Below are 15857 nucleotides of genomic sequence, written 5' to 3' on the forward strand. Positions count from 1 at the left end.
GGATGGGAAGGCAACATGAAGGGAGGGGGGCAGCACGGTGCGTGGCCAGCATGAGGGGGATCGGAAACATGAGGTGGGAAGACAACGTGAGAGGAACGGAAGGCAAGGCAGTGCAAGGGGAAGGAAAGGTAGTGTGTAGGGAAGGGAAGGCAGTGTGAGGGTTAGGGAATGGGAAGGCAGCATGAGGGGAGAGAATGGGGAGGCAGGTGAGGGGAGGGAATGGGAAGGCAGGTGAGGGGAGGTAATGGAAAGGCAAGTGAGGGGAGGGGAAAGCAGCATGGGGGGAAGGGAGGCAGCATAAGAGCAAGGGAAGGAAGCATGATACTCAAAGAAGGCAGCACAAGGGGAGGGGAAGCAGTGTACCAGCATATTACCAGGGTGATAAAACATGCCCAAACAGCAGTATTTTCATTTTAACCACCATGTTCTATGTAAAACCGGGCAGTACAATTTAAAAACTAAAACCCATGCTATCTTCTTGGCAAAGACCTGCCTGAATACATGCCCCCCCCCCCACAGTACCATCATACACATTCCTCCAACCTCCTCGAAGATCAAGTTGACCATGCACACGCATTGGAGATATACTCATCCGCTCACTCACACACATGCACAGAATTCCCCACACCCACACTGCACAGTGGCACGTCCCATGTGGCTTCAATGCCGCAGCATATCCGCTCCCCACATGGCTCGAGCACTGCAGCACACTGCTCCCCACATGCAGAAGCACATGGTTCTCAAGACGATGGCATAACCTCCTCCACAGCTCCATGCACCATGGGCCCAATTTCAAGTTTAAGTTCACATTGTGCGCCCACAAAACCCGTGCACTGCTCACACATAACCAAGCATGCAGGCACGCAAACGCCACATGCAGAGTCATTTGTACCCACTTGTACCACTTCCCTGAGTGCTGTCTGTGTACCTCTGTTTTCAGCAACTGCCGTCTCTTAATATATTGCAGCAACTATTAGTGTATTTATATTAGTATTTTGTCATGAAAGCAGATCGCATAAAATGGAAAATGAAAACTGTGGACATCACTGCCAAAAAAAATGACCTTATTTAATAAAGAAAAGTGACCGTATCATCATGCATTGCAAAAACAGGTTATAAAGCACAGCATTTCACTCAATGAAGTTCCACTTTCTGAACATTCCTAAAAAAATTTCTTCGCTTAATATAAATCATCCGAACAGGAGAAAAAGTTAAGTTTCATGCTTTGCTTAAATAAATACACTTAGAAAAATCACTAATTTGTTGAAATTCTCAGGTTTCACTCCAGATTTTGACATTTATTCCACGAGATCCAATTCTCATATCAGATTTCATATTTTGATGATACACTTTAATTAGTCCGTGAGAGTAGATTGTGTTTCCAAATCAAGGCATGTTTGAGTAGGCCAAACAAAATGGCGAATTAAGACCCCAGCAAGCTCACAGAGGGCTGACCAAGGATGAGCCTTGCTAAAGGATGTAATTAAATTAGGCCATTAATTATCTTCAAAAGGATGTTCAAATTAGGCAAACACCCAATTTTCACCCATGCACTCCCTTGGCATTCCCTTTGTATGCATGCAAAGTTTGAGGCCATTAGGTTTCATGGTTTTGTAGTCACACACACACACACACACACACACACACACACACACACACACACACACACACACACACACACACACACACACACACACACACACACACTTATTAGTATCGATAATATTAGAGGGAGAGCTGGAGCAGAGGTCATTTCTATGTGCTTTTGCTGTGTGGTCTAGTACTTGATTCCTTATAGACCGGTGGTTAACAACCTTTTTCAGGTCATTACCCATTTTAGACATCGAAATTCACCTCTGACTGCCTTGACCCTCCCAAGAGAAGGACTTTTTCCAAATCATTGCATATTGTTTGCAGATTATTGCATATTTTATTATATGCATATTTATTGCAGAGCATAACATCCCCAGCTAAATCAATCTGACAATGTTTGAAAAGTTCAATGAAAAGGTTGATGCTGAACAGATGATACCAATTTCTGAATTCTGGGCTCAGTCACACTGAGTGCACATCGTAGTTCGTCTTCCACATCCAGTCGGTTTCTTGACTTTGTTTTCATATGCACTAGCGCTGAAAATGTGCTCTCACACCTGTATGTGGATCCAAATGGGAATAAATTACGAATAGCAATGTCGAAAACTCTGAGGTATGATTCAGTCGAAGCTACCCAAAACACTTGGCAATGATTCTGCTTGAAATTTGAGCTTTGCACCCAAATCTTCTTTCGGAGTTAGATGTTCTTTCTGCATCTGGTCTTCGTCATCGGGTATCGCCGTTACTGGCGATCAAAAGGATCCCGCACGATGACTGCCATGTCCGTATCCATATCCAGGAAGTGTCTTTCAAAATCAATATGTCGGGCTGCCATTTGCTGAGAAATCAAGTGTCTCATCTTTTCGGGACACGTTTCATCAACACCGGTTGTATGCTCCAGCATTACCGTGTTTCCCACCTCAATTTTACGATGCCAGTTCTTCAGCTTCCCAACAAATGCCCGGAGCTTATCGGCGAAGTCGATCACCAACTTATCCTTGCCTAGTAGTGTAGTGTTCAGTTCGTTCAAATGCCCAAATATATCAACGAGGTAGGCTAGTTTCACATTACATTCTGGCTGATTCCATTCAGACAGCAAATCCTTCTTCTCTTGAATATCAAGGAATAGCTGTCTCTCATCTCTGAGCTCAAAAACTCAGAAAACAATGGTACCTCTGGACAGCCAGCGAACCTGTGTGTAGAACAGTTGACTTTTGTGTTCAGAGTCCATATCTTGTCACAGTTTCTTGAACAGCCAAGTGTTCAAAGCACTCGCCTTGACGTAGTTGACCATTTTGGTGATGGCATTGATTGTCTCAAGCAATGGCTGGGAAAGAGTATTCGAAGCTAAAGCCTGTTGGTGAATCATACAATGTACAAATATTGCATTGGGAGCTTTTGCCTTTACAAAGGTGTGAAATGCTGACTTTGAGCCCAGCATGCCAGGCACACCGTCCGTACACACGCCACATACTCCCACCCAGCTCAATCCTTCCTCTTCAAAAAAGCACGACACTTTTTCTATGACATCTTCACCTTTTGTTATCTCTTCCAGTTTATGGCAGAAAAAAAAACTCTTCTTTCAAATCTTCACCCTTAACATAGCGAACAAAAATCATGAGCTTCGAGCAGAATGAAACGTCAGTCGACTCATCAAGCTGGACGCTGAAAACCCTGGCATTATTTATCTCCTCCACTACTTGATCTTTCATGTCATTTGACATATCACATATCCTATGCTTCATTGTGTTGTTAAACAACGATATTGGACGAAGTTTCTCGACACTCTTCTGACCTAGCATCAGTTTCACCATTGTCTTCATACATGTCAGGATCAATTCTTCACCGATGGTATGCGGCTTCTTTTTCCATGCAATCTCGAGGGATGCAAGGTAGAATGCATCGACAGCGGCTGCATTTTGTTGTTGAAATGATCCACTTGAATCAAGGCATTGGCGCTTCAACCTTTCTCACTGCCTTTCGAAATAGGATCGCTCCCTACCAACCTAGTCTGGGAACTGAGACTGGAGATGTTGTTTCAATTTACACGGCCTTAACGACCCGGCAGTCAAGACCTTCAAACAGATGAAATATTGTGGTTTCATAATCCCCTTCTCTGTAATATTTGTGAATCCATAATCAACGTAACTGTCAAGAAACCTGCGTTTTTTTTCTTCCCACTTGCCATTCCTGGATCGTCTTAGCACTGCAGCTTGTAGTCATTGGCTGTGGTGTTGGCTTGTAGTCATGGGGCACACCCTCAATTCCAGGCCATACGTTCCGCGTAAGCCCTGGTCCCATGTGTTCAAAGAATGGCTCCGATTGGCCGATAGAAGCTGCCGTCGATTGGAATTCAAACCCAGAAGTGCCCTGAAAATTACTCCAAATTTTCACAAAACCAAATTTCTCTCGCAACAATCACGGATAAGCACGTAAATCAAAAATGCAACAAGTTGCTGCCATTATTTGTGAAATTTCAGGCCTCCAAATGTGATCTCGTTGTCAAATCTCATTGTCAATTGTCAAATGTGATGTCGTCAAAATTTCAAACGCGGATTTCAATCACCTGGTACCAGGGTGTCCCCCTGCTGCGATATCCTGGGGCCGAGGTTGTCATGGGGTATGTCTTATGTCACGTGTGAACTTCACGACTGCGTCATTTTCCGGAAAACTAGCTGCTTCTGATTCTGAGAACTGTGATCGAAACACCAGTCCCGTCCCCGGAAACACTGAAGACAAGGGTGAAGAATGACTAGTGAAGTGTTTTGAGGTTTATCCTTCCCAAGATTATGCATGGTAATAGAAATGACTGATTTTTGAAATGAGATTGTCAGGAATGCTCATTACCCCTCGGGAGAAGCCAAATTACTCCCATTTGGGGGTAATTTCCACCAGGTTGGGAACCCCAGTTGAGGACTAAGACCATTAGTCCATTTTCATGCCAGTAGTAGATTTCGCAGAGAAGTTGATGTTACTTTTTCTTCTGGATTATGCACGGTAGAGATCCAACTACATGAGACAATTTTAGAGCAGGTATCATAAACAAGCTCCAAATTCATTGTGTTGGTCGTCACCTTTTAGCCTCAACCTATCCAGTTAATAGGTGCACGTGTGTTGATCCCACAATATGAGTGAAAAGCTTATATCAGAATAAATTAAATAACATTAACTGGGCAACTGCCATGAGTAAAAATCCAATTGTCTCAAAACGAGCAATCTTCCGGATATTTTCCAGAGTATGCTTTTATTTTATAAAGAAAGAAGAAATATGGGGACATTACCAAACATGCTGATGAGTGGGTGGTGCTTGGATTATCACGTGATCATACAGTTGTTGATATGTTAATGAGTAGGCAGTGCCTAGTTTGGATATAGTCATTTTATCAGCCTTTAAAAACATTCCAGGTTTGTCAGACATGAATCGTGCAATGATGGCTTTGCTGTATCTTCTTGTGGCTTTTTGAGCCATTATGGAACAAAATTATTTGAACGGTTGGACAAAGCTCATCTGTTTTGTGTACTTTCAGAGATTGATGTAATTTATGGTTTTATTGATTTAATTGGGTGACATTGTTCATATTTAATAGATCAATAGGTGGATATAACATAATCATCCATTGGAGTGAAGCGAGTTAAAGATACATGTGCCTGATAAAGTGGTTGAATAACTGATGTTGTGTGTCCCTGCAGCTCAGGTCACGGAGTCTCAAATTGTGGTCAATCAGGCTCGAGACTCAATTATATTACCATGCTTCAGTGAGCCCTGGAAAAGCGATGTCAACAAGAGGTTATCCTGGAAGTTCAGCTCTTCAGACAAGGAAAGAGGTGGGATTAACCGTTTTCTCAAACAATATGGAGACTTAACTTTTCCAGATACTATGATGAAGTTTTGATCATAGTAATAATACTAATAATAACAACTGGAAGGGCACTGGGTAGAGCGCATACCTGCACCATGCAATGCCTGATGCAGTGGAACATATCAAGCCCAATAACTTTTTAATATATGCCTTATAATCGTTTTTAGCCCTATCTTTCAATGATGAACAATCACTCTTAACATTAAATAATTCTCGTATCCGGATCTTCACCAAAATCTGATCAGTTTGTTCTTGTCAAACACTGAACCTGTCCACAACTTGTTGAGATATCCTGTACACAAACAGACAAACAGACAGACAAACAGACAGAAAGGGGGTGAAAACATAACCTCCTTCACCTTCGGTGGCAGAGGTAGCAACAATCTATCACTAAACCTAAAACTACAGTCATCTTTTTGCTCACTGTAGCAAGGTTAGTGCCCTTATAGTTTTTTAACCACCTCTATTTTTCTCTCTCGCTGCAAGAGTGAGGCTCCTGGGATGTTCCTCCTGCCCTCTTACCTCTTTACCCAACCCCTGTACGTCCAGGTGTTGTGCGAGAAACCATTTACTTGTTACCCTCCACAACTCTAAACTGAATGCTCACCTCCATTCTTTCATACCCCCCATTCTCCATCGTCTCGAGTTCTTCCCAACAGGATTTCCAGTCTGCTTGCCCACCACCAGCTCGACTCTTACACATCCACTACTGAGCTTTATTACACTGGCCAAGACCCTGTTCTCAGCGTTCTCTGACATTTCCTCTACTTGTGCTGTGGTGCACACGTTTAATGTCATCTCACTGTTTTTCCTTTGCTCAATTTTGTCCTTTGATCCATTGTCCCCTGTTGTTGTGCACTTCAATCAGCCTCGATTCCTGAATTCAAAAACAATTATGATTGGAAGAGTTGTTTCTGGAAGCCTTTGAAACTGCTATTATCAGTTAATTGAACCCACAACATTTTAGATGCCTTGCTGTAATATTGAAACCGATCCTTCTGCCTACCCCTCTATAATTATTGATACAATTCCATTTAGCCTTTATTTTACTACTAAACAAGAGAGGTGAGGGCAATGAACTTTACTAACTTAAAATATCTCACAAATGTATAATTTATCCCAATGAAATGAACTAAAATTGAGTAAAACCTCCCCTTCTCCCCTTCTCCCCTCCCAACCTCCCCATCATATTTAAGAAATATACCATACCATCATAGAAGTGATACAAATGGGATTGATCGCCATTGCGAGGATGAATGAAGATCACTATGATATCACTGAAGAGCAATTGAAGAAAGGGAACCTGTCGATGTCTCTCTACAATCCAACAATCGAAGATTCTGGGACGTACACTTGCAATGTTGGGGCCGATGAAGGATGGAAAATCATAGCAAGTGTTGAAGTTCATGTTCCAGGTATGTACACAATCTCAATTATGCACAATGAAATAGAATTTCAGTCTTGGATATTGCCGAAAACAGAATTGTACTGTAAGCTGTCATCTATTAGCAAATACGTATAATTACACTATAAGCGAAACAGAATATGTCCATTGTCCAGCTATAAGTTGTCATCCCAATGTATCATAGGTATGGTGATTCATCCATGTGTGTGCCGTCCCGTGGTTGGACGTTAAACTGGGCATCCCATCTGCCGGTATTAGTTGGTGGAAGTTGAAGGTACCACGGTGTCCTTCACGAAGAGTATGCGAGCTATTGCCAGCACGATGAATAACTATTTACTTGCTACCTTACAGTATCAAATTCCTTCTCCTTTGGTCAAGTATCCTGCATGGGAGTGGCAATTCATGAAGAATTGTGAACTTTGTGAAATAAACTGTTTTGGCAGAACCCACACTCATGGTGGGGCAGTGACAAATATCTCATCAGGCATATGTCCATTTCTTTGACAATTTTTCCCTCTACAGAAGAGGGGGTGTTGCATTGGGTGGGAGTGGGGTCCATTTGTTACTTGCGAAAATTGTAGATTTTTCAAAAATATTGGTTGGTCGCATGCGTTATTCTGTCTGTCTGTCAATGGCCTTCAAGTCACAATTTTTCACTGATATTCACGAAATTTCACTAAATGGTAGAGTTGATCATCAGCAAGAAGCATCTTGATTTTGAGGTCAAAAGGTCAACAGTCCAAACAGCTCAGCTTGACGTCATGGTCAACAACTTTGTCAAATTTCTAAAATCCTCAATTTTCATCTGATTGACTTGAAATTTGAAGAGGATTTCTATTTCAGGTCACCAAATTCAACCACTAATTATTTTTGAGGTCAAAATAAGCCAAAAAGTCGACATAGATCAAAGGTCAACAATTTACAGTAGTTGCAATTTCTAAAATCCTCCATTTTCATCAGATTAATTGAAATTTGAAGAGGATTTGCATTTCAGGTCACTGAATTCAACCACCATTATTTTGATGGTCAAATTTATTTCAGGGATTCGCAAGTATCGTGCTCTGTACGACGTCGTTCTTTTTTATTTGTCTGTTGGTCGGTCTACACAGAACGTATCTATTAATTACACATGATTGGAATGCAAGTTCAGTATGTCTATTAAATATGTACAATTGGAACGCAAGTATGAATATTAATTATGTATTGGAATGTATTAATTACGTCTCATTACGCATAGGAACGTAATTATTACATCTATTATTAATTATGTAACAAACCAGCACACAAACGTCACACGATGACCACACAAAACAAGACCTGGTGAAGGTCTGCATTCTCTCATTGCTCTTTCAAGTTTGGTTTGCACTATTCACAGCCATTGATTAATACAACTACCCAATGGCACGAATAATGATAAAACCAACAACGCTTTTCAATGACTGTTTCATTCGAATGAGATAAATTGCTTAGCATTTATGTTCATGTAATTTAGTGGGTTTGATTGAATAGCGTTCATTTGATATTGATCCGTTAACAAGTTGTTTGGTTTGCACAAATGTGAGTACTGAATAATCTTCCCATTTGGGTTTATAGAATTCAGGTCTATTCATTCATTTGTGTTATTTGCTCATTTTCTATTCAATTTTGTCTTTGGTCCCTGCTGTACCACTTGCATAAGGGTAAGAGAGTGAAAGCTGGTTTCAATGTAATGACCCAGCTTGCCCTCAGTGCTCCACCACTCCAAGTTTTGCTCATGTTCTTCCATTTGCAGGTCCTACCTCTACTCTGTGCTGATTATTGTATAGGTCCCTCACAACTTACACACAAATTAAACAGGAAGATTTCACATGAGATTTTGGTGCATCAGAAATTTCTTAGCAGAAAACCTCCAAGAGTGGGTTGTGAAACCTTATTTTGAAAGTATACTCTGAAACAACTTAAACAATGGGAATAAAAGCTCTGTTGTACTTGCAAATCCTCTCTCTGCCATTTTCACCATATTATTTGTGCTTGGTCATCTTCCATCTGCTTAGAAATCCACCAACATCACAGTGCAAAAACTGATCCCCCTTAACTACAGACCTATCAGCTTACTTCCAATCATCAGCAAGGTCATGGAATCCATCAGTTGATATGAAATCATTCCTTTCCTCTGACAATCTCATCACAGATCGTCAATTTGGTTTCAGACCAGGTCACTCTACCTTGGACATACTGCTTCTACTCTCTCAACAATGGATGGAGTCCCTCAATATCAGACATGAGATCAGGGCCATCTCTCTGGACATATCTTGAGCTTTTTGATACAGTCTACCATCCTGCCTTAATCTCCAAACTTCCAGCCTATGGCATCAAAGACCAACTCCAAAAATGGCTTACTGACTTCCTCTAATCTCATAACCAACATCTAGCTCTCAACAGAATCCTTTAAGTTCCTCTCCTTGTCTAGGCTGGAGTGCCCCAGGCAGTGTTCTGGAACCAGTCCTATTCCTCATCTTCATCGATGATCTGACTTGCTGGAAAATCCACTTTATCTATTTACTGATGACTCCACACTGCCGTGACATCAATTATCGTGACAGACAGACAGCAACCTTCCCTCGTCTGACTACATACTTTTGTATTGGGAAATGTGTGCTAACTGCCTCTTTCCTTTCCTCAGACCTTGACAAAAATCACAAACCGGTCAAAATCTTGGAATATGTCTTTCAATCCTGAGGAATCCCACACACTCACTCGCTCTCCCTCTCTCCAAAAGAACTATACCACAATTCCTCCCATCTACTTTCTCAACAACCCTCTAAAAGAGGTTCTCAGTAACTCAAACTCTAGGGTCTCACTCTCAGCCATGATCTCTCTTGGGGAAGCCACATTTCAAAGTTGGCCTCCAAAGCCAGACGTCGACTGGGCATCCTCCATCATGCAAAGTTCTTCATTAGCACACCTGAGCTACTACACACCTACAGTACAAGACTTTCATCCACAACTTGATGGAGTACTGCTCTCCCCTCTGGGCAAGCTCCCCTGCCTCACATCTTGCTCAGCTTGACACCATGGAAACAAAGGCTAAGATTATTGGAATATCCTGCGATGAAGCCTAGTCTATGGGCCAATCACTTCACCATCACAGACAGGTTGGTAGTCTCGGTCTTCCACTTTTACCACCTCGTTTCTCAACATGCACCCTCTGCTCTTTCTGTGCTTTGTCCCCTCCAGGTTTCTGCAGGGCACACATGGTCCACCATCAACCCCTTTCTGGTGAAACTACCTAAATCCAGGATCACTGCTGAGCACCACTCATTTGTTCCTCTTTTTTTTTCCTGCCTGTGGAACGTCTTTAATCTCATTCTTCCCTCCAGGTCTACAAGACAGCTGTTTATCAGCATCTGAGATTTTCACTAATCGAAAAACCATGATCTTTTCTATCCTTGTTAACCCCCCACTCCAATCCCTCCTATCAAATTTCCAGTTTTCCCTTCTGAGAGTTTCCTTCTGTTTCCATCTTGTCAACCCCATGCATCATCTTCTGTCCCCCATTCCTTCCCACACCCATTGCTTGTCCAAGCCTCCCTCTTCCCTCTGTCTTGGCTTTCAACTCTGCTGTTGGTGTCCTTCCCCCACCCCCACCCTCCCCATTACTGTTCATATTGTCCTGTTGTGTCTTGATCCATTCATTCTACTAGTATTAGCTCTTCCACGAGCCTCAACTGTGTGTGGGAAAAAAATGAGTCTTCTCCATATTCTCATAATAAATGTTTGTTAAAAATTTGATGACAAAATCTCAAACTGTAATAAAGTTATGGCCTGGACACACACACACACACACACACACACACACACACACACACACACACACACACACACACACACACACACACACACACACACACACCATTGCAAAACCCCATCTTCCCGTTGCACAAGGGATGGGTAATGATTCTAGAGAAAGTGAAAGTGCATTGATTTTAAGAAGTTTCTTTCAGTAATAAGTAAGAAGATTATTATAGCAATTTGTCAAGAATTTGAAGTCATAAAATGAATAAAATCACAATAAGTATGACACATGAAGATTAAGTGAGAGTAGGTAGAATAAGACAATATTAAAATTTATTTCCTGGTTGTAACCTTAATCAAGCAGTATCACAGACTTCAAATACCTTTTCCTTTTGCGATACATTGTAAACTACCAACAGTATATATGTATTCACTTTATCTGGAAAATAACTCTCACTCTCCTTTATCTTTGAAGCAAAACAGCCAGTTTTTTTTAATGTATAATTGTATGGAAGAGTATTTCAAAAAGAGCATATCATCTTTCATGAGTTGAAAAATCATTCGTAGGATGAATAACGCTTCACTAGATCTGCATTCAGTGAATGAATATAATAAATCTTCTTCTTCTTTCGGCTGTTCCCGTTAGGGGTCGCCACAGCGGATCATCCGTATGATCCGCATAGTGATTTGGCACATGTTTTACGCCGGATGCCCTTCCTGACGCAACCCTGGTCACCTCTTGCAACACAGGGATATGGTACACCTATTTAACCGGGGTATACACCAGCCCAGTATACTGGTACTCATTTCGCCGACCGCGGAAGGATGACAGGCTGAGTCAACCCCCTGGTGTATTAATTCAGTGGCCCAACAGGGCTTGAACTCAGGACCTTCTGGATCCCAAGCCGCTGCCCTAACCACTGCGCCAACACCAGGCTATAAATATAATATGAATGAATATAATATAATAAATGAATATAATAAATATGGGACCAAAATTTGTACACTACTGCATCATAACAAAATGTTCACCAGCTCACTGGTTGTTTTTACACACATTTTGTTTGATTTTGGAATGCAAAACCACAAACAGCAACAACAAATATGATTGTAGACAAAAAGGAATATGGATTTTCTTTCCTAACATTTGAAACTATTTTGTTTGTTTTGCAGTGATCGATCACAAAATCCCGCAGAAGGAAGAATCATCTTATCCACATTCTTGGGTTGATGATGTTGATTAATCCAAGAAAAACTAAACAAAATCCAGTAATTAACATATCAGGTTATGCTTTTATTTCTGCATTGGCAATGTAATAGAATATATCCTTCTTTTTGATGTCGCTTATTCTTATTACAATGTCCATCTCGATGAAGATTACCATGTGATTGATTGGACCTGCTTTCATTATCCAAAAAGAGCATTCAAAAAGTTATCAGAGGACATACAATAGTCAAAAAAGACATTTTTACAATACATTATTTTACAATACGTAACCATGTATGAATAGTAAGGAATATATATTATTATACAAATTATCATACTAAAATTCAGCAATTATTTCAAAGTTTGAACCTCATAGAATTGAAAAACGTTTGGCCGATATCGCTCAAATTTTGCATATGCGATAATGATATCCAGGGTCAGGCCATGGACACTGAATAAATCCTTCCTGCCATGAGAGTGAGGACTGGGGAGATCACTTGCAATTTTGGCATGTAAACATGGCAGAGTGTAAGTGGTTTAACCACTCACCCTTGTCGGAGAGAGGGGGTAAAGAGTGTTCTGAAATGATGACAGACATGGCATCGTGTAAAGTGATTCACTTACACTATATTTCAGTCTCAGGGAGAGCAGGTATTACTCGTATACTTAAATATTGCAAAAGTAAAAAAAAATAAAAAAAACTTTGCCATTCCTTGGATCATTGTATCTTGTTCAAAGAAATTTATATTTCAAAGTCCCTCATAAAAGAGTGTGGAGCAACATTTGCACAATTGTATATCGAATGATATTAAAATCTTTAATTCTGTTTTCTATTTGTCAATGTTTCTGTTTAATTTTCAAATCATTATTTTGGTTGCCATTTCATTGGAAGCATAAAGAAAAGCCTTACAATATAAATTTCTGCTGATATTGATTATCTCTGTCATAAAATAAGAATGACTGCACTATTGTCACAACCTGCAACAAAATTTATATTTTTCACCTCCTCTGTTCACTCAACTCCCTCACCCTTGCTCATGTCCCACATGTCTAATGTGGTGAAAGCTGGTTCTGAAAATAAAAAAAATCATTACCCACGGCTCAGATTACATTATCTAATCTGTCTTATTAACTTTTGCCATGCCTGTCCTGTGTTCCATGAGAATGAATAAGACTAGATAGATGAGATTTATAGTGATTCCAAACAAGAGATTTTTTCTGCTTCCTCAGTTTTGTTGTGTGTGCGTGCGTGCGTGCGTGCGTGCACCTGTCCCTCCCTCCCACTTTTAATCTCTCCCTGTTGTAATAAATCTTTTGTTCATAGAAACCTGTCCATGGTCATTCAAGTTGTGGGAATTTGCCATTAAACGCAAGTGAATTGGCTTTAAAAATCTGGTAACGGGCCAATTGGGAAACGTGCATTCAAAGCACTCTTAAAAGAGTTGGTTCGTCACAGTTATATCAGAACGGTGACATCAGAACACGCCGCTTCGTCACACAGTCAAGGATTGTTTAACCCAAATATGGGGCTGTTGTAAAATTACATAACGCTATTTTTTAGGGAGGCGTGTACCAGCTTGATTAAATCTTACGAATAATTTTTATCAGTGCATAATCAGCAGAGGCCAACAGGCCTAATGTGTTCGGCCCACCAGAAAACCAAGATGATGACCGTATCATTTTGTCTGTGTGCCATGGTGGATGGAGTCAAGCAACAAATGTGGGTGTGCTCCGACAGTTGTCCGACCAATGGATGCACATTTTAAAAATCGACCCCCAAAAGAACCCCAGCAGCATCAGCAGCAGCAATGTGGAGCTCGGGTAGACGTGCGACATGTCATAGGTTAAAATAAAAAATATATCAGGATCCAGGGGGCGAAAGTGTGTCCAGGTTGACCCCCCAAAATAGGTATTTGCTTTCTTCTCTGAAACTACACACACAATTTTGATGAAACTTGATCACAACCTTCATCACCCATGATGTACTGAAGTTTGTTGATGGCATTAAAACAATCAGGGTCTCATGGATTTAAATGGGGTTGGGGGGGGGGGTCAAAGAGAGTCTAGGATTGAGCCCCCCAAAATAGGTCTTTGCTTTCTTCTCTGGAACTACACACACAATTTCGATGAAACGTGACCATAACCTTTATCACCCATGATGCCAAAACTAATGGTCCTATTTTCACCAAACTTTGGAGAACATTTGAGGATCAAGGCCTCCTGATGCCTTGCAAATTCCGTCAAAAATTATATGTTAAGTAGGTCAATTTAAAGGTCAAAGGTCATTACGATTCCAGAATCGCTACTTTTGACTTTATTCTCAAAAAGTATTCACCCGATTTAGATGTAACTTGGTAGGGATTATCTCTGCATGGTGCTTTCACAAACTTGTTAAAACCATCGGCTAATATGCATATTTCGTTGGTCATCCATGCCTACCAGTAGTTGCCTGGTTATCATGATTACTGCATTTACCAAAGAAACCTGAATACTGATTGTTTTTTCTGCAGAAATGAAGTCTATTGCGAGGGGTGTCCATGTTATGGTGCTTTGCCCTCAGCAACCACAATCCCAGAACTCATGTCCAATGCCAAAAAATCCTGTGGTCTTGTGCAGCTTTGCTGCAGCAGAGATAATACGAGCTATTTATAGTTACCAAGTGCTCGATTTTTACACGTATTTTGTTAGTGTGTTTTTGGAATAGGGCACCTGTGTCATTTATACCATTTCTAGCTTACCTGGAACATAGTTCAGGTAAGGTATTACAATCGCATTTTGTTCACACCATCAGTGCTTTCTCTGCATGGTGCATTCACAACTTTGTTCAAACCATGGGCAAATTTACATATGTTGTCAATTATCCGTGCCTTCCAGTGGTTCCTTGGTTCTACCAGGTGAGCCCAAGGGCATTGCCCCGGTTTTTCGATCCTCGTGGAGGATCTCCAAGTCTTACTCACATTGTTGTTCTTGTGGACTTTTTTGTTTCACAGCCTACAGTTTTCATCGAAACTTCCTGAAACTTGGCGTATATATGTAAAAATACTCTGTGCTGACAGTAACCATCTCCGATTTTGAAAATTCCTCCTAGAAAAAAAGTAATGATGTCAAAATATCTCCGGTAATGGGAATCGCCGAAAAAATTATCTCCGAAACTAGGCGAGCTTTTTAAATTCTGTTTGTGGGAATCGAACAGGGCATTAGCAGAGATGAATTACCGCACATGTGATACATCACTATGACGTCATATCAATTTTTATGACGCATTCCTATTTTTCGACATTTTTTTGTTTCACAACCCAGAGTTTTCATCGGATTTTCGTGAAACTTGCCATGTATATGCAGAAAGCCCACGCGCAGGCAGTAACAATCTCCGATTTTGGAAATTCTTCCTCGAAAAAAAGTTGACGTCATATCGCTGCTAATGGAAATCGCCTATACCATTATTTCTGAAACTGGGCAAGCTGTTTGAATTTTGTTTGCGGGAATCAAGCCGGGCATTAGCACAGATAATTTATCGCAAACCTGATACATCACAATGACGTCATATTCGTTTTATGACGTCATCATTAAGAGGACGAGGATCTTAGCTCATTCGAGCTTGTTTAATTTACATTAGTCAGGTAAGGTATGGTAACGCTATTGAAGATGGTATGAAATAGCTAATCATACAGCTGATATGAAGTGTGCGATAGGCCTTAGTGAGTCCTCTGTGAATACACAAAATAGCATGGAAAATATAAAAGAAAAAGTGCAAGTTGTTGAACCTCAGTGAGTGCAGCAAAGACATCATATGCTAGAAGTTCCATTTTGGAAGAAAAAAAATGGAACACATGGCCAGCACATGGATTGAACACTGAAATCAGGAGAATGTGCCCATCAGCATGCTTGTGATACAAGCAAAGGCCAGAAGCATTTATGAAGACTTAATAAGTGATGATGGTGAAGTAAAGCCATTTAACGCAAGTTCTTGGTGTTTTTCGAACTTTCAGAAGTGTTACAACTATCACAACGTAAAAAT

At 40.8% G+C, this 15857-nt stretch overlaps 1 protein-coding gene across 2 annotated transcripts in view; it reads left to right on the forward strand.

The window, feature by feature from the left end:
- LOC147022986 (uncharacterized) overlaps nt 1-12945 on the forward strand; it is a 52082-nt gene extending 39137 nt beyond the window's left edge. For both annotated transcript variants that reach the window (XM_085887988.1, XM_085887989.1), the window contains 3 exons: nt 5284-5418; nt 6650-6868; nt 11806-12945. In XM_085887988.1, the coding sequence (XP_085744114.1) occupies nt 5284-5418; nt 6650-6868; nt 11806-11876 (425 nt within the window). In that variant the 3' untranslated portion in view covers nt 11877-12945. The remainder of the gene's footprint in view (nt 1-5283; nt 5419-6649; nt 6869-11805) is intronic.
- The last annotated feature ends 2912 nt before the right edge of the window (nt 12946-15857 follow it).

Source organism: Eptatretus burgeri, chromosome 7, assembly GCF_056783735.1.
Source record: "Eptatretus burgeri isolate ZD-2024b chromosome 7, Ebu_testis_v1, whole genome shotgun sequence".
Classification (NCBI taxonomy): Eukaryota; Metazoa; Chordata; class Myxini; order Myxiniformes; family Myxinidae; genus Eptatretus; species Eptatretus burgeri.